General features: G+C 52.2%; 3 protein-coding genes across 7 annotated transcripts in view; all 3 read left to right on the top strand.

Moving 5' to 3' along the window:
* Positions 1-7,709: 7,709 nt before the first annotated feature.
* Positions 7,710-9,620, top strand: LOC309813522 (cathelicidin-1-like). Its single transcript, XM_082638497.1, has 4 exons — positions 7,710-7,910; positions 8,548-8,655; positions 8,798-8,869; positions 9,461-9,620. The coding sequence occupies exons 1-4, from the start codon at positions 7,713-7,715 to the stop codon at positions 9,548-9,550; spliced, it is 468 nt and encodes a 155-aa protein (XP_082494623.1). The 5' UTR covers positions 7,710-7,712; the 3' UTR covers positions 9,551-9,620.
* Positions 9,621-12,492: 2,872 nt separating this feature from the next.
* On the top strand, positions 12,493-14,728 carry LOC309813107 (cathelicidin-4-like; the record flags this gene model as incomplete). Its single annotated transcript, XM_082637701.1, has 4 exons — positions 12,493-12,690; positions 13,328-13,435; positions 13,579-13,650; positions 14,618-14,728. The coding sequence occupies 4 exons, from the start codon at positions 12,493-12,495 to the stop codon at positions 14,726-14,728; spliced, it is 489 nt and encodes a 162-aa protein (XP_082493827.1).
* Positions 14,729-15,800: 1,072 nt separating this feature from the next.
* The window catches only part of LOC309813471 (uncharacterized protein), an 87,196-nt gene continuing 83,211 nt past the window's right edge, over positions 15,801-19,785 (top strand). For 4 of the 5 annotated variants that reach the window (XR_014295512.1, XR_014295513.1, XR_014295514.1 and 1 more), the window contains exon 1: positions 15,801-15,932. The gene's annotated coding sequence lies outside the window, so the exon portion shown is untranslated. Of the gene's footprint in view, positions 15,933-17,588; positions 17,815-19,785 lie in introns of those variants that run through there. The other variant, XR_014295515.1, reaches the window with a different exon arrangement.

Here is a 19,785-nt window from a genome sequence, read left to right as displayed (position 1 = left end):
TACATGCGGAAACAGTACTGTCAGCCCTGATGGTCATCTTGAAATTGCTCATGTGGCGGTCTGACCAGTGTCATCTTGATTGTTTTAAGTACAGTTAATCTTCAGTTCCAGGGTTGGTTTGTTCCCATTTCCTTGAGGCCAGTTCTCGGAATTGTGGCAGCTTCTGTCATGGCTACAGTCTGGGCATCATGTAGTTAACTTCTTCCACCTGGTGTGGGTTTCAGTCTCTATAAGACAGCTCACAGGATGTGGCTCAGAACATTATCTATAGCCCTTGAGAGGGAACTAAAAGTCCTTGACTTTGCTCAGTGACTAAACTATTACTGTTTTGTCCTGTTTGACTGCTTTTCTTTGCTCCTGCATTTTTTCACTTCTCTGGTTAAAATTATTCTTTGGCTAAAGTTTTCTACAGACAAAAGGCAGGCTGAGGACATGGGGGGCAAGGATCATAGGGTCCTGCTCCATTTCAGAGAGAGGTGTTTCTTAGAGCTTCTGTCCTTCCAGCCATTTTCTATGGCTCCACACACAGAGGTAAGCAGTGTGCCCTGCTTGGGGAGAGAAGAGGGCAAGAGGAGGAAGGGCCAGGAAAGAGTCGGTTCCATGGTAGGAGGGAGAGTTAGGGAAGTTTTTGTTTTTATTTTTTGATGTTTTCTTTTTTTCTGTCTTTTTCATTATTTATGATTTTGTTGTTGTTGATCTTGTTTGCTGTACCATGAGGTCATAGCAGTCCTTCCTCTAATAGAAACTGAAAGCATGTAGAGACAGAACACACTGATGACCATGCATGGTGACTAGAAATACATACATGTACAGAGTGAGAAGGACAGTGAAAAGATTTAGTTTACCTGTGAGAACCATCCCGCGAATGTCTCATATTAACAAGTGCAAAATATAAACAAACACATAAACCCTGATCAAAATGAAAGCAAGTAAAACTACCTAACATTAAAACACAGTGTAAGCAGCCGCATAGCACAGGGAGATCAGCTCGGTGCTTTGCAACCACCTAGAGGGGTAGGATAGGGAGGATGGAAGGGAGGGAGACGCAAGAAGGAGGAGATATGGGAACATATGTATATGTATAACTGATTCACTTTGTTATAAAGCAGAAACTAACACACCATTGTAAAGCAATTACACTCCAATAAAGATGTTAATAAATAAATAAATAAAAATTTTAAAAAAAGAAAAGAAAACGAAAGGACTATCACATACAGAAATGTGGACATGTGAAAAATAAATAAAACTAGTCTTTGGAACAACAACAATAAGTAAATAAATAAAATGCATGAGAGCAATGAAAAAAATAAAACACAGTATATAAAATGGTGTGAGAAATTTAAGTCACTTGACAGTCTTTTAGTCAAGAAAAAGCTGTTTGTGTCCTTTTAAATTTCACCCTGAAGGCCTTGCAGAAGTGGTGGAGGTTAAAGCTGCCAGCCTTGTTCCATCTGACAGGGGATGCAGTTCACAGTGGGCCAGTGCTCCTTTCTTATTCTCCGTTTCGGTGGACTTTCCTGCCAGCGTGTTGATGCCCTCCCCAAGCTCCGCGCTGTGCTGTCCTGTCTGTGCTGCTGAGGCAGTGAAAACTGTAGGGAAGAGAATCAATACAAGAACACACAGCTTGAGTCTGCTGTTGCTGATGAAACTGAGTGATGTCCTGCGACGGGAGCCACTCTTCCCCACGGTCTTTTTGGGTGAGTTTGGTGATTGCTCGTCTCTCCTGACCTCACTCCATTCTGTGATGCCATCACTGCTCAGAGAGGTTTCCTAGAGCCAACATTCTTTTCTTCTTAGGCATGCAAAGGGAAATTTTACCCTGGCAGCTCTGTAGGTCAGATGCCAGGAGGCTTGATGGGTTTCTCTGCTCTGTGTTCACAAGGCCCAGCCAAGACGGCAGGGCTGGATTCCTTTCGAGAGCCTCTGGGGGAGAATTACTTCCAAGCTCGTTCAGCTTGCTGGCAGAATTTGGTCCTCTGTGCTTGTAGGACTGAGGTCGTGAATCCCTTGCCTGCTGGTGGCTGGCGTTGTTCTCAGCTTCTAGAGGCTGGCCCCAGGCTTTGGCTCATCTTTCTCCATCTTCAAAGCCATCAACTGCCAGTGGAGTCTTTCTCTTTCTTCCAATCTCTCTGACTACTGAGGGCTTGAATTTCTTAATAATTTTTGAGCCAAGGGACCCATGTTTTCATTTTGCCAGTTATGTAGTTGACCCTGGCCAGTAGTGGCTCCAAGTTTCCCACAACAATTGAAGGACACCCCAGAAGCCATTGGCAGAGCAACTTACTTCACTCCATACTTGCCCAACGTGTATGTGTTGTCTTCGCCCATGGTCTTGAGCATCCAGAGGGCAGGGGACAGCTCAGGAAGGGAAGAAAGAGAGTGGGAGTTGGAACAGGGCAGAAAGGGACCCCCAGAACAGCCCCTCAATGCTCATAGCAAAGCAGGTCAAAAAGCTGAGTCTCCAGGCCTCTTAAAGCAATGGGCTGTAGGAGAGATGCAGGGTTGGCCAAGGTGGTGTTTGGTGGGCCAGACAGAGGCGGCCAGGGGCTCATCCAACAGAGAGACAGGAGGCCCCATATTGGGCCAAGGAAAACTCACACTGGAGCCAGAGCTCTGGGTACTGCCATCAACCCTGACTTGACCAAGATCTGCTTCCCAAGGCCACACCCCCACCCTGCCTTGGGCCTCAGTTTCTTCCTTGGCCTAATGAGACTGGTGGTAAGCCCTGCTTACCTGACTAGAGTGCTGTGAGTTCAGAGGAGGTGGATATACAGGAGCCCTTTGTACCCTGAAGGACCAGACACACAGGTCACATCCTTGGACTCAGGTCTCCATAGACAACATGTCCATGGGAGGCCGTGAGGAGGGACAGGACACAAGGGGCCCCAGGCTCCCCTCACAGTGTGGTTTCCATGACCATCCCAAGGATTACTGTTAGGGTTGTTGCTTTGGTGGCTGGATGGACCCCAGGCACCCCACTCAGTGGTGTCACTGGAAGAAAATTCACTGCGAAGAGGTTGCCCATGGGCACACAGGTGACCATCATGGCAGGGAGCCATGGAGGGAGCCCCTTGCTTCACCAGCTTCAGGGACAGCAGGGGGATCTGTCTCGTGTCCACTTCATAGCCAGGGTTTCACACCAACACAGCATGGCTCTCACCAAACACAGCTCTAGCCCACCCAAAGTCTTGCCACCCAACGGCCCTCCTAGTCTCCATCCCCATCCAATCTATAATCCCACCTCCCCAGGCTCTTCTCTTGTGTGTTGTTTTAATCGAGCTCGATATCTGAAAGGAAGTTCTCCTGAGGGCGGGGGGTTGTTGCTGGAGCCATGATCAGTGGTTCTTAACTGATGGTGAGCAGTCAGAAAGGTGCCTTTAAAATCTCCAGATTACTTTATTTTGTTTTGTTTTTTCATTTTCTTTTTCTTTTTTGGTTTAATATTTGTTGGCTTCCAAATTACTTTTTGGAAATAAGAAAAGCAGGTGCCACCTGGATCTATTGAGTTGGACCTGGGATCATGAGAAAGGTAGGGCTGAAGAAATGGAATCAAAGGAAATTGTGTTCTGATCTCCAGTCCATCCCTCTCCCCAGGAGTTGGTACCTTCTCTCTTTACTTCCAAAAGCACATACTAAATGTCAGAACCTGTGTGGAGCCTCTGGAGGGGCTGTTTCTACCTTCCCAGGGCATCCACAAGCAGACTTAAGACCTCCACTAGGACATGCCAGTCTGTGGGGAGGGACCACATAGGCACCCAGGAAAGGTGGAGGAGTGTGTGGGCCTCGTGTGAAGTGCCCTGTCTTACTCCAGCCTCCTGGAAGTTGATGTCCTTATGGGCTCAGCCCACTTCCTGCCGAAGCTCGTGGTCTCCAGGAGGCAGACCCTGAGATCCTGGGGGTTTGCAGGTCTTTGTCCTGGTAGAAGAATGAGGGAGGATGTGCCTTCTCAGATGTACCCGAGGCATCCAGAGTCCCCAGGCTCTGGGGAGAGAGCACCCTCTCTCACCCTCTGGGGATAGACCTGACCTCGGCCCCCAACTGTCATCTCTACATCCAGGTCCCCAGTAAAACCCACTCACAGGAATGGTACCCATGCCCACCAGTCTGCTACATGTCTGGGGCTGGCTGTGAGAGTGGCCCTCTTCTGCAAAGCTCAGGCACCCTCCCACTCAGCCTCCACCTGGGCCCAGCCACCTTGTCACACAGCCCCAGATGCTGTGGAGAGGAGCTGGTTGGATGTTTGTTGTCGTGGCTGGTGGTGAGATCCGGAGCCGGAGTCTGGCGCAAGCTGAGGTCCTTGGACAGGGAGGTAGGTTAGCCTCAAGCTTGGCTCTGCAGCAGCAGCAGCAGCACGGTCACCCTGATGCCACCAAGTATTCTGGCTACAGTGTGGCGGATGCAGCCTCTGTTTGGTTTTATGTACCCACCCCCAGAGAGGGGTGGCGCTGCCCTCCTGCCAGCTGGCCTCCTTCACCAAACCCCATGCCTGGGAAACCTCAGCTGGGCTGAGGGCTTTCCAGGAGGATGTAACCTGCCGCAGCTCCTTGCTTCACATGAAGTGGGAAGTGGGAAGGAAGAAGCTGACCCGGAGCAGAGAGAGGGTCCCGACACTCAGCCCTGACACAAGTCCTCACCCTCACATCAGCCGTGGCTGCCTTCCTTGCTCACTGCAGAGGGCAGGAGGGAGGGCCGAATTCCCTCCCCTGGTCCCTGTGAGACGACCAGCGTGGTGGGTGAGTCGGGGCATTTGGTCCAAGTCTTGCATCTCCTGTTTCCTGGATGGTAGATCCTTATTTGAGTGATTTAACCTGTAGGTTTCATTTTCCTCATGAACTGGACAACTCAGGGAGTTGGTGGGTGTTCCCCAACATTTGGGGGCACAGCAGCCTGAGGTCCAGTTCCCCTTCCTGCCCAGAGTCTCATGGACAGGAAGGATGGCTGGGAGGAGCAAAGGAGACGAGCGCTGCAGGATCAAGCCTCATACCTGAGTTTGTTGGGGTGAAAGGTGCATGAGGATTTCTCAAGGACCAGATGTGGAGTCAGGGGTAAACCCACCTGGGGACAAGGGCTGTGGTGTGTCTCCCGAGAAGACCTCCGCTCTGACAGGCTGTGAGGACTAAGCCAGGAAAGCCAGACTGGAGGCATGGAAGGCAGGCCCCCATCACGGGAGCTGCAGTCTATGGACCTACACAGGATCCAGTGAGGATGGGGAAGGGGACTTCAGTCGGAAGAGTGAGCAAATGCAAAGTTTCAGAGGCAGGAAAGCACAGGGAGGATTTCAGCATTACCTAATAGCCAGTAACCATGTGTATTGCTAATTATTTTCTACTGTGATCACCTTCTTTTCCTCCCTTGACTTGGGGAAAGGACACAGCTTGACCAAGAGGCCACTGGGGCAACACCTGGACTGTGAAACCAGGTTGCAAAGAAGCCCACCTCTCCTTCCTTCTCCAAGGCTGAGTGCGCAACCAGCGCCATCCTTCCCGGTTGCGACCTTCTGAGGTGCCCTGGCCGTGCCCCCAAGAGTCCCGCAGGCCGGCTGAGTCCAAGAGCTACCCCAGGCCTCACAACCACATGGTCATTCCTCCAAAAAACTGTACAAGAATTTCCTTCTTGGTCTGTGGCCCCTCTAACACTTTGGGCCATTATTTCTCCCAGTTGTGCTCCCTCTATGTGCAGCACCAGTGCCCCGAGCCTGGTGTCTGATCCACAGCACTGGACAGGGAGCCACTTGGGGTCAAATCAGAAGAGACTTCCTGAGGCTGTGGGAGCCAAGAGGAGGAGGTGCCATTTCTGGTTGGAGGTCAGGGAAGCATTCCCCAGGCAGAAGGGCAGGGCAAGCAGAGGGACCAGGCGCAGAGATGGGGAAGAGCAGGGGGCTCAGCGCTGTCTGAGTGGTTGAGGTGGATGGGGCAGCCTGACACCTGAGGCCTGCAGGGCAGGGGCTGAGGACAGCACGGAGCATCAAGACCCAGACCCCGATGCCCCTGCCTCAAGGCAGCGGGGGAAATGGCCAAATCAGTGCTTGGCATGAGCCCCTAGGCAATGGTGTGGAGGGCGGACAGTGGTCTGGGGAGAGCCTGGAACCAGAGAAGGTGGAGTCTGGAGGCTGTGGCTATGCTTGAGAGGAGAGAAGACAGTGGTAGGAGCTGGGCAGGGCTGGTGGGAGGCCAGAGGGAGTGTCCTCAGGAGGAAGAAGGAGCAGGTGGGGCTCCCAGGCTTTCAGCTCAGGGCTCCTGCGGGGGCACCCAGCCAACAGCAGTCAACAGCCCAGTGCGGACAACCAGGGGCACTCATGGGAGTCCTGAGCTCAGAGATACAGACCAGTGATGTGTGTCCTTGATAACTGGTGTCTTGAGAAGGGGTGTCCCCAGGAATGTGTGAGGACTGCGAGGAGAAGCAGCCCGGATGCACCTGTGCCAGCCCTGCCTTTTAGGAGGAGGGTCCTTGGAGGAGACCGAGCAGGAGCCACAGGGGAGGCAGGAGGGCACCCAGGAGAGTGGCAGCAGGGGACAATCGGGCAGTTTCTGGAGGAAAGAGGGGCTCCACCGCCTGTGATGATAAAGATAAGGCTTGAGGGACTTCCCTGGTGACGCAGTGGTTAAGAATCCGCCTGCCAATGCAGGGGACACGGGTTCGATCCCTGGCCCGTGAAGATCCCACATGCCACGGAGCAACTAAGTCCACGCACCACAATTACTGAGCCTGTGCTCTAGAGCTCGCGAGCCACAACTACTGAGCCCAGGCGCTGCAACTACTGAAGCCAGTGTGCCTAGAGCCCGTGCTCCACAACAAGAGAAGTCCCCGCAATGAGAAGCGTGCGAACCACAACAAAGAGTAGCCCCCGCTTGCCACAACTAGAGAAAGCCCACACGTAGCCACAAAGACCCACTGCAGCCATAAATAAATAAAATGAAAAAAAAAAACATAAGGCTTGAGCATGGCCTCCAGATTCAGGGAGGGCTGTCCAGTTGCAGTGGCCTTCAGGGCGAGACAGAGCAAAGAAGTGTGGTCAGGGTGTAGATGACCCTTTCTCAGGCCTGGCTGGGGAGAAGCCAGGGCAATAGGCCACGTTTGGTGGGGTCGAGGGAGAGGAAATTTTTTGGCTGATAAAGCAGTGGGGAAGAATCAAGGAGAGGGGACAAATGGAACTCACTGTCTGAGTGCTGAACACAGAGCAAAGGATGGTGTGGGCTTTGTGTCTGCCTAGGGACTGGCTGGGTGTGTAAGTCCTTAGCTGTGAGTGGAACTGTCAACAACTCATCAAATGTTAATTGACTGCCTACTGGGTGCCAGGGAGTGCCTAGAACTGGAGATTCAGTAGAGAATACACTTTGTCACCCTGATTCCTGAGGAGGCCAGAGTGTGGAGGCAGAGGGCATGTAAGACAGAACCTGGTCCTCCCTCTCCTGGAGGACTCAACGCTCTTGAGCAACCTTGCCTATGACACTCCCCATGGGCCCCAGGAGAGGCCAAGACGTTGTCAGGGAGATGGAGAAACCATTTCTTCACCTTCCACAAGAGGCTTCCCGCTCCCACTGCCCAGCAATCCCATGAGGCAACAGCAGGGGCTGAGGCAAGTCCAGCTCACAGCCGGGGAGGAGATCAGGGATGGGGCAGGTCAGGAAGACACGTGGTTGGGCCATCGCAACAGGCCCAGGAGGGGCATAAAGGACGGACCTGCATGCAGGGAGGAGGCCGATTTGGGGACCATGGAGACCCAGAGGGCCAGCCTCGCCCTGGGGCGGTGGCCACTGTGGCTACTGCTGCTGGGACTAGTGGTGCCCTCGGGCAGTGCCCAGACCCTCAGCTACAACGAGGCCGTGATTCGTGCTTTGGATCAGCTCAATGAGCGGTCCTCAGAAGCTAATCTCTACCGCCTCCTGGAGCTGGACCTGCCTCCCAAGACCGTGAGTCAGGAGGACCCTGGGGAGGGGGCTGTCTCCCACCAGCCCTGGCCACACTGTCACCGCCTCTGCTCAGGCTGTACCTCCTGTCAGGAAGGCACTTCTCCCTCTAGGTGGGCTCCCACCTCTTCCAGGAAACCTTCCCAGAGCTGGGTCCCCTCCCAGCATGAGAGCTTCCTGCCTTAGCATCTCTACTGTGGGAACAGGCGACCTGTACACCCTGTTTGGGCTTAAGGGGCTTCTGGGACCTCCAAAGATGGAGGGGGTGTCCTTGGTTCTGTGATGTGACTTCCTGGCTTTAGTCCCCTCTGCACTTCTTTGTTCCCTACCAGGGAAGGCTCTGCTCAGCCTGGCAGTTACAGTGATGAGGCTTCTACCTGCAGGCGACCCCTGACTTCCCTCAACCCCTCAGATGTTCAGGTGCTCTCGTCAGAGTTGGTGTGAGATCCGCTCCTGCTCTCTGTGTGCCCATGAGGCCTGGAATGGGCTCTGTCCCCTTCCCCCGTGCACCAAGCAGAAAGCCCAGGGCCAGGCACACAGAGCAGCTGGAGAGGCTGCCGTCTAGGTGAGGGGCAGGGAGACAGATCAGAGAAGGAAGCATGAACCTCAGCCCAGTCTCCCCTCATTGATCCTTGACCAGGACAAGGACCCGGACACCCCAAAGCCTGTGAGCTTCACGGTGAAGGAGACCGTGTGCCCCAGGACGACCCAGCAGCCCCCGGAGCAGTGTGACTTCAAGGAGAATGGGGTGAGGCTGAGGGCTGGGGGCACTGGCGGATGCTTCCCAGGGATCTGAACTGAGGGCTTCCAGGAAGATTTCCAGCCCCTGGGGTGAGGCTGGGAGTTTATGGGCTGGGGGTTCCAGTTTGACCATGAGCCTCCCCTTTCAGCTGGTGAAACAGTGTGTGGGGACAGTCACCCTGGACCAGGTCAGGGGTAACTTCGACATCGCCTGTAGTAAGGTAAGTGGCCCCTCTGTGCTGCAGGGGCTGCTGAGGGTGGGTAGTGGAACGTCCTTTGGACCAATTACCTGATGCCCCTTTGAGGGCAGAGAAAGGCCCTCCTACCTGGCCCCTCCCTCACCCGAGCCCCAGGCCTCCAGGACTGGCTCTGCCCTCCCTTAGAGCAGTGGTTCTCTAAGTGGGGTCCCACCCGGGAACTTGACAGAAAGGCAGATTCCCAGGCCCCACTCAGACCTCCTGAATCAGACTCTGGTCTGGGGCCCAGCCATTTGCATTTTCACAAGGCCTCCAGGGAATTATGACTGCTGAATTTGAAAGACACTGACTGGAGCTTTCATCCCCTGCTGTCATCCAGCTTTGATGGGATGGGCTTGTGACCCTGGGAAGCCCCTTGCCTTCTGTGGGCCTCAGTTTTCTCTTCTGCCTGTATGTGTCGGGATTCACCACAAGCTCCAGAGGTCACAGCTACAGGGTGAACTGGGGCCCCAAGGATCCTGGTGTGACACTGGAAAAGGGAAGTCCAGGTGGGGAGGGGTCTTGTGTTGATGCTGGTCCAGTACCAAGAGCAACCTGTTTCTTCCTGGTTCACAGGCCCAGAGTGTCAGGATTACAAAGCTACCATGGGCGCCACCACAGCCAACACAAGTGTGTCGCATAATAGTGATGAGAGTGTGCAGATAATCAGCACATCATGGTTTTGCATCATGAGCCAGAGAAGAGTCCTAATTGTGTGCTTATTCTGGCTCAGGCTACTGGACTCTGAAAAATAAATTCTTGTGAAATCAGTATCCTCCAGACTTCAGTTCCACTCGTCTCCCCTCCTCCCACTTACCAAGATTGAATCCGTAACTCTGGGATGCCGTGTGTGTGTGTGTGTGTGTGTGTGTGTGTGTGTGTGTGAATGCAGGCACGAAACAGAGAGATGGGTGAGGCCCCTGTTCCTTCCAGGAGGGCATGGGGAGAGGCAACAGGGCCAAGAGGTCCAGCACAGCGTCTCCATTCTCGGGTCCCTCCCGTTCCCTTCACACGCCTCTGCCCTCCTCCTCCAACACCCAGTAGGGACTTAAGGAGACCTGCTCTGTGTGCAGTGCTGATGGGGATGATGTCCCTGCTCACATGGAAGTGACAGTCCGGAGGGGCCAGGCATCTTGTTAAACACTCACAGAGACGCAGTTCAGTCTCAGGGCTAAGCCTGCAGGTACAATGGCCATGAGTCTCATGGACAGGAAGGATGGCTGGGAGGAGCAAAGGAGAGAGGAGATGCAGGATCAGGGCTCATACCTGAGTTTGTTGGGGTGAAGGTTGCATGAGGATTTCTCAAGGACCAGAAGTGGAGTCAGGGGCAACCTGCCTGGGACAAGGGCTGTTGTGTCTTTCCTGAGAAGACCTCCGCTCTGACAGGCTGTGAGGCCTAAACCAGGAAAGCCAGATGCTGGAGGAAGGGAAGGCTCTCCCCCAACCATGAGAGGTGCTGCCTGCGGACCAGACAGGGGACCCTCCTAAGGATTCAGGGAAGGACGAGAAAGGGGACTTCAGTCTGAAGAATGAACAAATACAAAGGCGCAGAGGCAGGAGGGCACAGTGACGATTTCAGGGTCACCAGACAGCAGTAATATGTGTATTGCTAATTATTTTCTACTGTAATCACCTTCTTTTCCTCCTTTGACTTGGGGAAAGGACACAGCTTGACCAAGAGGGCACTGGGGCAACACCTGGACTGTGAAACCAGGTTGCACAGAAGCCCACCCCTCCTTCCTTCTCCAAGGCTGAGTGCGCAACCAGCGCCATCCTTCCCAGTTGCCACCTTCCAAAGTGCCCCAGCCAATTGCCAAGAGTCCCACAGGCCTCCAGTCACATGGCCATTCCATGGGAGACTGGATCAGAATTTGCTTCATGGCCTCTGGGCCCCTCTAACACTTTGGCTCATTATCTCTCTCAGCTGTGCTCCCTCCACCCCCGAGCACTGGCCATCCCTGCCTCGTGACTCAACCAGAGCACTGGACACGGAGTCACTTGGGGTTAAATCAGAAGAGACTTCCTAAGGCTGTAGGAGCCAAGAGGAGGAGGTGCCATTTCTGGATGGAGGTCAGGGGAGACTTCCCCAGGCGGAAGGGCAAGCAGAGGGACCAGGCGCAGAGATGGGGAAGAGCAGGGGGCTCAGCGTTGTCTGAGTGGTTGAGGTGGATGGGGCAGCCTGACACCTGAGGCCTGCAGGGCAGGGGCTGAGGACAGCAGGGAGCATCAAGACCCAGACCCCGATGCCCCTGCCTCAAGGCAGCGGGGGGAATGGCCAAATCAGTGCTTGGCATGAGCCCCTAGGCAATGGTGTGGAGGGCGGACAGTGGTCTGGGGAGAGCCTGGAATCAGAGAAGGTGGAGTCTGGAGGCTGTGGCTACGCTTGGGAGGAGAGAAGATGGTGGTAGGAGCTGGGCAGGGCTGGTGGGAGGCCAGAGGGAGTGTCCTCAGGAGGAAGAAGGAGCAGGTGGGGCTCCCAGGCTTTCAGTTCAGGGCTCCTGCGGCGGCACCCAGCAGCCAACAGCCCAGTGCGGACAACCAAGGGCACTCATGGGAGTCTTGAGCTCAGAGATACAGACCAGTGATGTGTGTCCTTGGTAACTGGTATCTTGAGAAGGGGTGTCCCCAGGAATGTGTGAGGACTGCGAGGAGAAGCAGCCCGGATGCACCTGTGCCAGCCCTGCCTTTTAGGAGGAGGGTCCTTGGAGGAGACCGAGCAGGAGCCATGGGGGAGGCAGGAGGGCACCCAGGAGAGTGGCAGCAGGGGACAATCGGGCAGGGGGCAGTTTCAGAAGGACAGAGTGTCTCCAGTGCCTGTGGAGAAAAAGACAAGGCTTGAGAGGGGCCTCTGGACCCAGTGAGGGCTGGTCAGCCTGCCATGGCCTTGAACGTGAGCCTGCAAAGAAGTGTTGTCAGTGGTGTAGATGACTCTTTCTCAGGCTCCTTTGGGGAAGGGCCAGGACAATAGGTCGTGTTTGGCGGGGCCCGGGGACAGGACATTTTTAGACTGAGAAAGCAGTGGAGAAGAATCCAGGAGAGGGGACAGACAGAGCTCACTGGCTGAGGGCTGGGCCCAGAGAACAAGATGGTGAGGGCTTGACTGTCTGCCTACGGACTGCTGGATGGATGAGGCTCTAGATGTGGTTCGTACTGTCCTCCATTCATCAAAGTTTAACTGAGTTCCTACTGGGTTCCAGGCAGTGCCTGGAGTTGGAGGTGGCTGTTGAATCACTCCTTTACCCTATTCCTGAGGAGGCCAGGGTGTGGAGGCAGAGGGGACGTAAGACAGAGCCTGGTCCTCCCTCTCCTGGAGGACTCAACGCTCTTGAGCAACCCTGCCTATGACACTCCCCATGGTCCCCAGGAGAGGCCAAGACATTGTCAGGGAGATGGAGAAACCATTTCTTCACCTTCACAGGAGGCTTCCCACTCCCACTGCCCAGCAATCCTGTGAGGCAACGCAGGGGCTGAAGAAAGCCCGGACAACACCCTGGAAGGTAGCCAGGGATGGGGCAGGTCAGGAAGGCTCCTGGTTGAGCCTTTGCATCAGGCCCAGGTTGAGCATAAAGGAGGGTCTTGCATGCTGGGAGGAGGCCGACTTGGGGACCATGGAGACCCAGAGGGCCAGCCTCGCCCTGGGGCGGTGGCCACTGTGGCTACTGCTGCTGGGACTAGTGGTGCCCTCGGGCAGTGCCCAGACCCTCAGCTACAACGAGGCCGTGATTCGTGCTTTGGATCAGCTCAACCAGCGGTCCTCAGAAGCTAATCTCTACCGCCTCCTGGAGCTGGACCCGCCTCCCAAGACCGTGAGTCAGGAGAACCCTGGGGAGGGGGCTGTCTCTCGCCAGCCCAGGCCACACTGTCATCCCCTTTCCTCAGGCTGTACCTCCTGTCAGGAAGGCACTTCTCCCTCTAGGTGGGCTCCCACCTCTTCCAGGAAACCTTCCCAGAGCTGGGTCCCCTCCCAGCATGAGGCTTCCTGCCTTAGCATCTCTACTGTTGGAACAGGCGCCCTGTACACCCCTTTTGGGCCTAAGGGTTCTCTGGGAATTCCAGGGATAGTGGGGGGGTCACTGGCTCTGCCATGTGACTTCCCTGCTTTAAGTCCCCTCTTAACTCGGTGTCTCTCTACCAGGGAACGACTCTGCTCAGCCTGGAGGTGCCAGTGGCAAGGTCTCTCCCTGTAGGCGGCCCCTGACTTCCCTCAGCCCCTCAGAGGTGCAGGTGGTCTCATCAGAGATGGTATGAGTTCTGCTCCTGCTCTCTGTGTGCCCACGAGGCCAGGAGTGGGCTCTGTCCCCTTCCCCCATGCACCCAGCACCAAGCCCAGGGCCAGGCACACAGAGCAGCGGGAGAGGCTGCCGTCTAGGTGGGGGTAGGGAGACAGATCAGAGAAGGAAGCATGAACCTCAGCCCAGTCTCCCCACATTGATCCTTGACCAGGATGAGGACCCAGGCACCCTGAAGCCAGTGAGCTTCACAGTGAAGGAGACCGTGTGCCCCAGGACGACCCAGCAGCCTCTGGAGCAGTGTGACTTCAAGGAGAATGAGGTGAGGCTGGGGGCTGGGGGCACTGGTGGATGCTTCCCAGGGAGCTGAATAGGGGGCTTTGGGGAAGATTTCCAGTCCGTAGGCTGAGTTTGGGAGGTGACGGCCCGGGGGGTTCCAGTTTGACCTCGAGCCTCCCCTTCCAATTGGTGAAAGAGTGTGCGGGGACAGTCACCCTGGACCAGTCCAAGGACCAATTTGACATAAACTGTAATGAGGTGAGTGGTTCCTTCTGTGTTATGGAGCTGATAATGGGGTGGTTTGTGGAACATCCTTTGGACCAATTACCTGCTGCCCCATCCAGGGCAGAGAAAGGCCCTCCTACCCTGGTGGCTCCCTCACCCGAGCCCCAGGTCTCCAGGACTGGCTCTGCCATCCCTTAGAGCAGTGGTTCTCTAAGTGGGGCCCCACTTGGGAACTTGACAGAAAGGCAGATTCCCAGGCCCCACTCAGACCTCCTGAATCAGACTCTGGGGTGGGGCCCAGCCATTTGCATTTTCACCAGGCCTCTAGGGGATTCTGACTGTGCTGAAGTTTAAGAGGCATTGACTCAAGTCAAGGGCTTTCAGCCCCTGCTCCAGTCCAGCTTTGTTGGGATGGGCTTGTGACCCTGGGAAACCCCTTGCCATCTGTGGGCCCCAGTTTTCTCATCTGTCTGTGGGTGTAGATATTCAACCACATGCTCCAAGTGTCACACTGGAAGTAAATTGGGGCCCCAAGCTTCCTGCGGTGGCCCAGGAATGGGGGTGTTCAGGTGGGGTGTGGTACTGTCTTAATCTTGAGCCAATCCCCAAAAGAAGCCTGTTTCCTCCTGTTTCACAAATTCAGAGTGTGGGGCTATTTCGCTGGCTGGGTGACTTCCTCCAGAGAGGTGGGAGAAGATAGGCAAAAAGACTGAGAGAATTGCTCAGAGAATCAAAGATATCTTTGGGATATTTCAGCCCAGTGAATAGTGCTAAGAATCAGCTTATCCTGGCTCAGACTTTTGGACTCTGAAAAATAAATTCTTCTGAAAACAATTTCCTCCACATTCAAATTCACTTATCTCCCCTCCTCCATCTTACCAGGACCACCAAGTCCTTAACTCTGAGAGTCCTCCTGGGGGTGTGTGTGTGTGTGTGTGAGAGAGAGAGAGAGGATCACTCTTGTTAACACAGAGATGGGTGAGGCCGCTGTTCCTTCCAGGAGGGCATGGGGAGAGGCAACAGGGCCAAGAGGTCCAGCACAGCGTCTCCATTCTCGGGTCCCTCCCGTGCCCTTCACACGCCTCTGCCCTCCTCCTCCAACACCCAGTAGGGACTTAAGGAGACCTGCTCTGTATGCAGTGCTGGTAGGGATGATGTCCCTGCTCACATGGAAGTGACAGTTCGGAGGGGCCAGGCATTTGTTAAACACTCACAGAGACGCAGTTCAGTCTCAGGGCTAAGCCTGCAGTTACAGTACCCTTAAGGTTTTGCTTCCCCTTGACAGTTGTAACTCTGGAAAAGCGTGCCCCTCATGGCTTTTCCTCTGGCATTAAACACATCACTGTGGCCGTTTCTCAATGCCGTTCAAACAAAAAGCAACCACACTCATAGAAAGAGGGATCAGATTTGTGGTTAGAGTGTGGGTGGAGATTGGATGAAGGTTGTAAAAAGTACAAACTTTCAGTTATAAGATACAAAAGTACAGGATGTAATGATGACTATAGTTCACACTGCTGTGTGGTATATTTGAAAGTTGTCAAGAGAGTAGATCCTAAGAGTTCTCATCACAAGTAAAAAAAACATTTTTTTTCCTTTTCGTATCTATATGAGATGATGGATGTTAATGAAACATTGTGGTAATCATTTCACAATATATGTAGGTCGTTATGCTGTACACCTTAAACTTATACAGTGCTGTATGTCAGTAATATCTCAATGAAACTGGAAAAAAGTAATTTTTAAGAGTGTAAAAGGATTATTGCAGCAAAAAGTTTGTGAACCGCTGCCCTAGAGAAACTCTCCATGGGTGTGCAAGGAGACACACAGGATAACAACCAATTGGAATACTGGTCTATTTTTACAATAGATACCATACAGCTGTGAACAAAAATGAACGGATTACCGTATATCATTAAAGAAACTGTGCAAAATGAGCTAGTAGATACGTTATAAGGCTATTTATAGAATGTTTAAAAGCATGGAAACAAGACTACGTTTTGCTTATGGGTACCGGTGGTAAAAACAGAAAACGTGCCGGAGGAGAAGTCAGCAGGTCAACGCGATAATACAGTCTTTCTCCGACCCGCGGGGGTCGCGTTCTGTTCCGAAACTACGCTTCCCGGCAGGCCACGCGCTGCGCCGTGACGCACTTCCTGCAGACGCACGTCCTTCCCTTTGCACCGCCCGTGGCCAGGGGCGGGCTGTGAGATCTCTTAGCGACTGGACGCAGAAGGTGGTACCGTTATTGCTGCCTCTTTGCCTACCCAGGCGCACATGTGGACCTTGCGGGAGCAATTCCGGCTTGGCAGCGGACGGTGAGTCGGGCGAGCTGGCGAAGTGCCAGGGCGAGAAGAGGGTGACCGCGCCCCCCGTCTCCCCCGGGCGCTCCGACCTCAGGCGCCGGGCTGGCGTGGGCGGTATCCGAGGCTGAGGCTCGTCCTTCAGGAGGTGTGGAGATGGAGGGTGCGCGCTGTGGGCTGTGCAGATCACCCCTCCCGACTGCTCGCCTTCCTTGTGGGTGGGGCGGGGTTTCCTCCCTTGGTGTCCAGTACCCTGTCCTCGTGGTTTGCAGCTACCTCTCCAAATCTCCCCGCCTCGACTTCCGCCGCGGGGGTCCCATTTGCGCTGTCCACTCCGGCAGCCGTTGGCTGCCAGTGACTATTGAACGCTTCAGGTGTGGCGAATGCTACTGAGGAACTGCATTCTTAATTTTACTTCCTGTTAATTAATATCTAACTGAATAATGAAGAAGTCTAAAACATTTTTCCATCAGACACAAGGTTATTGTTTTGCTGAGACTATACTTCCTTTAATCCTTGAAAATTTAACGTCTTTTTGAGATGTACTGTAAGTGTCAAATACACACCTGATTTCCAAGAGATGGTTGGGGGGATTTCCCTGGTGGTCCAGTGGGTAAGACTCCGCTCCCAATGCAGGGGACCCGGGTTGGATCCCTGGTCGGGGAACTAGATCCCACATGCATGCGGCGCCTAAGAAGTCTGCATGCCGCGACTAAAGATGCCGCAACCAAGATCCCGCGTGCTGCAACTAAGACCTGGCGCAGCCTAAATAAGTAAATAAAATAAATAAATATTTTTTAAAAAGAGAGAGATGGTTGGGAAAAAAGTATAAACTATCGATAACTTTTTAACACTATGTGTTGAAATGATAATATCTTAGATATGTTGGGTTAAATGTTATTAAAGGTAATTTCACTTTTTATTTTTTTAAAGATTTATTTATTTATTTATTTTTGGCTGTCGTTGGGTCTTCGCTGCTGCGCGCTGGGGCTTTCTCTAGTTGCGGAGAGTGGGGGTTACTCTTCACTGTGGTGCGCGGGCTTCTCATTGCGTTGGCTTCTCTTGCTGTGGAGCACAGGCTCTAGGCATGTGGGCTTCAGTAGTTGTGGCACGCAGCCTCAGTAGTTGTAGCACACAGGGTCAGTAGTGTGGCTCGTGGGCTCTAGAGCACAGGCTCAGTAGTTGTGGCACACAGGCTTAGTTGCTCCACGGCATGTGGGATCTTTCCGGACCAGAGCTTGAACCCGTGTCCCCTGCATTGGCAGGTGAATTCTTAACCACTGTGCCACCAAGGTAATTTGTTTTTAAGGGGTGTAAGGAAAGCTGCATTTTAGAAATGCTGTTGTAATGGTCTTTAATACCTTCTACTCTTTACTAGTGCTCTTGTATATAAAGTAAGGGAAAACGTTGAAATTTTAAAAATTCATTTTTCTTAAATCACATTTATATTTCTGTGTTTAAAATTTTCATAAACTTTTTTTTGGGGGGGTAACTGGAGCCATGTAACAAGTATGGGAAAAAAAACTATGCCTTGTCGGAACAGTTTTGCTGATTTTTAGGGTGGAAAGGTGATGGGTACTTAGAATTTACCTTATTATATTTAATTAAGATCAGTATTTCTCTAAAAACATAAGTAAACAGGGAAGGGGTGTAGACCGTGGAGGTTAACTCAAGCGTTAAGGCGAGTGGTGAGAGGAGCTGAGGCCCTGGATGGGATCAGGAGGGGCTGAGACTTCTGGTTCAGGTGAGAAGGCACAAGTGGCCACAGCTGAGACTCAGAAGGGTTCTCAGGAATAATCCTGATAGGCCTGGGTTCTCAAGGCTGCTATTTCTTTCCCCAGTTCTGTCTTTTAAGGGCTCTGCCAGACTTGGTAAAGAGGAGAAGCCTAGATATCTGGTGAGTTGGGGCTACCTTTCTCTTCTCTGAAATGCTAGCTTATTTCTCAGAGATTCAGCGCGTCTCTCTTTCTTGGGGAGGGAGGCAGAGATGAACATTGAGGTAGCCATCAACGTTCATCAGATCAGCATTCACGCCTGTGTTTGCCGTTGTGCTAGGCACTTTATAATGATTTCTGCATTTCGTTTTTTTTAACTTTTTGAGCTTATAGAAAAACATAAATAAGTTTAATATGAAGAATTTAGGGCATTCTAAAACATAAGGGTAACTTTTAATAAAAACGTGGGGTTATTAAAGTCCTAAAATGCACTATTAAAGTTCCCTTCATCAGAGCTCACACAAATAATTATATTACCTTAATAGTATCTCATAGTCTGGTCTTATACACTGGACTTCTTTTTAACTATTATTGAAATTTTCAAGCATATCTAAAAGTAGAAGAAAAGAGTTAATGAACCCTCATGTATCCATCAACCTACTTCAGTAACTATCAACTCATGGCCAGTTTTTTGTGTGTGTGTGTGGTACGCAGGCCTCTCACCGCTGCGGCCTCTCCCGTTGCGGAGCACAGGCTCTGGATGCGCAGGCCCAGTGGCCACGGCCCACGGGCCCAGCCGCTCCGCGGCATGTGGGATCTTCCCGGACCAGGGCACGAACCCGCGTCCCCTGCATCGGCAGGCGGACCCTCAACCACTGCGCCACCAGGGAAGCCCTCATGGCCAGTTTTGTTTCATCTCCAACCTTACTGGATTATTTTAAAGCAAATTTAAGACAGCGTACTGTTTCATCCATAATTTCAGTCCTATGTTTATCCTTAAAACAACTTTATGAGGTAAAGAGAGTGCCCCTTTGGGAGACATCTGGTTCAGAGGGATTTCGTGACTTTCTTATAATCACACATGAACACCTAAATTGAACTCAGATTGCTCTGACTCTCAAAACCATGAGTTTTCTGTGATGCCTTGACTTTTTTTCGTCCTAGAAAACTATTCAATGATAAAAGAACATGGAGAATTCACCTTCTTGTTCTGATGCTTCATCCCACCCTTGCTCCCCTGATCCCATCTTCTTTTCTACACCAGAAGTGTAATTTACTGATTCTTGGGTACAGGACTGTGTAAAATTCTGTGAACTAGCCAAACAGAATGTAAGTACACTGTCCTTATTCTCAAAGAGCCAGTAGTCTTTGGGAAATAATGCATAGAAATAGGAAATAATGACACCTGGTAATTATGATGAAGACAGTTAAAACAAAATAGTTCAGGGAAAGACATGACTAAGTGTTAGCCTGTAACTGTTAAAACAATGCACAGCCACAAAGAATGGTCTTAGGTTTTGGATTGAAAATCAAATTAATGGTACACAATGCATTTTAACTCTGCATTAAATCTAGGTAGCTTCCTGAAAGGATACAGTACAGAAAACATAGCAGCTACATCATTGGTATTTTCCTCAGGGGATTTTGCATTAGCGAAGGTCAGTTTCCAGGCCCTAGGACCACAGATACCAGCCTTGATTGTCAGAGATGAGAGTGACTTGGGAGCAAATCACTTTCTAACAGGGAAGTAACTGCCTTATTTCTACCACCTCCCCAACACTTTATTGAGATTGCTTTGTATAATCTAGGTCCTTTGCATTTTCATTTAAATATTAGAATCAGCTTATCAGTTTCTACAATGAGATTATTTTTTAATATAAATTTATTTATTTATTTTTGGCTGCGTTGGGTCTTCGTTGCTGCGCTCGGGCTTTCTCTAGTTGCGATGAGTAGGGGCTACTCTTTGTTGTGGTGTGCAGGCTTCTCATTGCGGAGCACGGGCTCTAGGCACATGGGCTTCAGTAGTTGTGGCACGTGGGCTCAGTAGTTGTGGCTCACGGGCTCTAGAGCGCAGGCCAGTAGTTGTGGTGCAAAGGCTTAGTTGCTCCACGGCATGTGGGATCTTCCCGGAACAGGGCTCGAACCCGTGTGCC

The sequence above is a fragment of the Mesoplodon mirus genome (genome assembly GCF_964341445.2).
Source record: "Mesoplodon mirus genome assembly, chromosome: 12".
NCBI classification, from domain to species: Eukaryota; Metazoa; Chordata; class Mammalia; order Artiodactyla; family Ziphiidae; genus Mesoplodon; species Mesoplodon mirus.
Note: the sequence above shows the minus strand (reverse complement) of the source record. Positions and strands in the feature narration are given on the sequence as shown.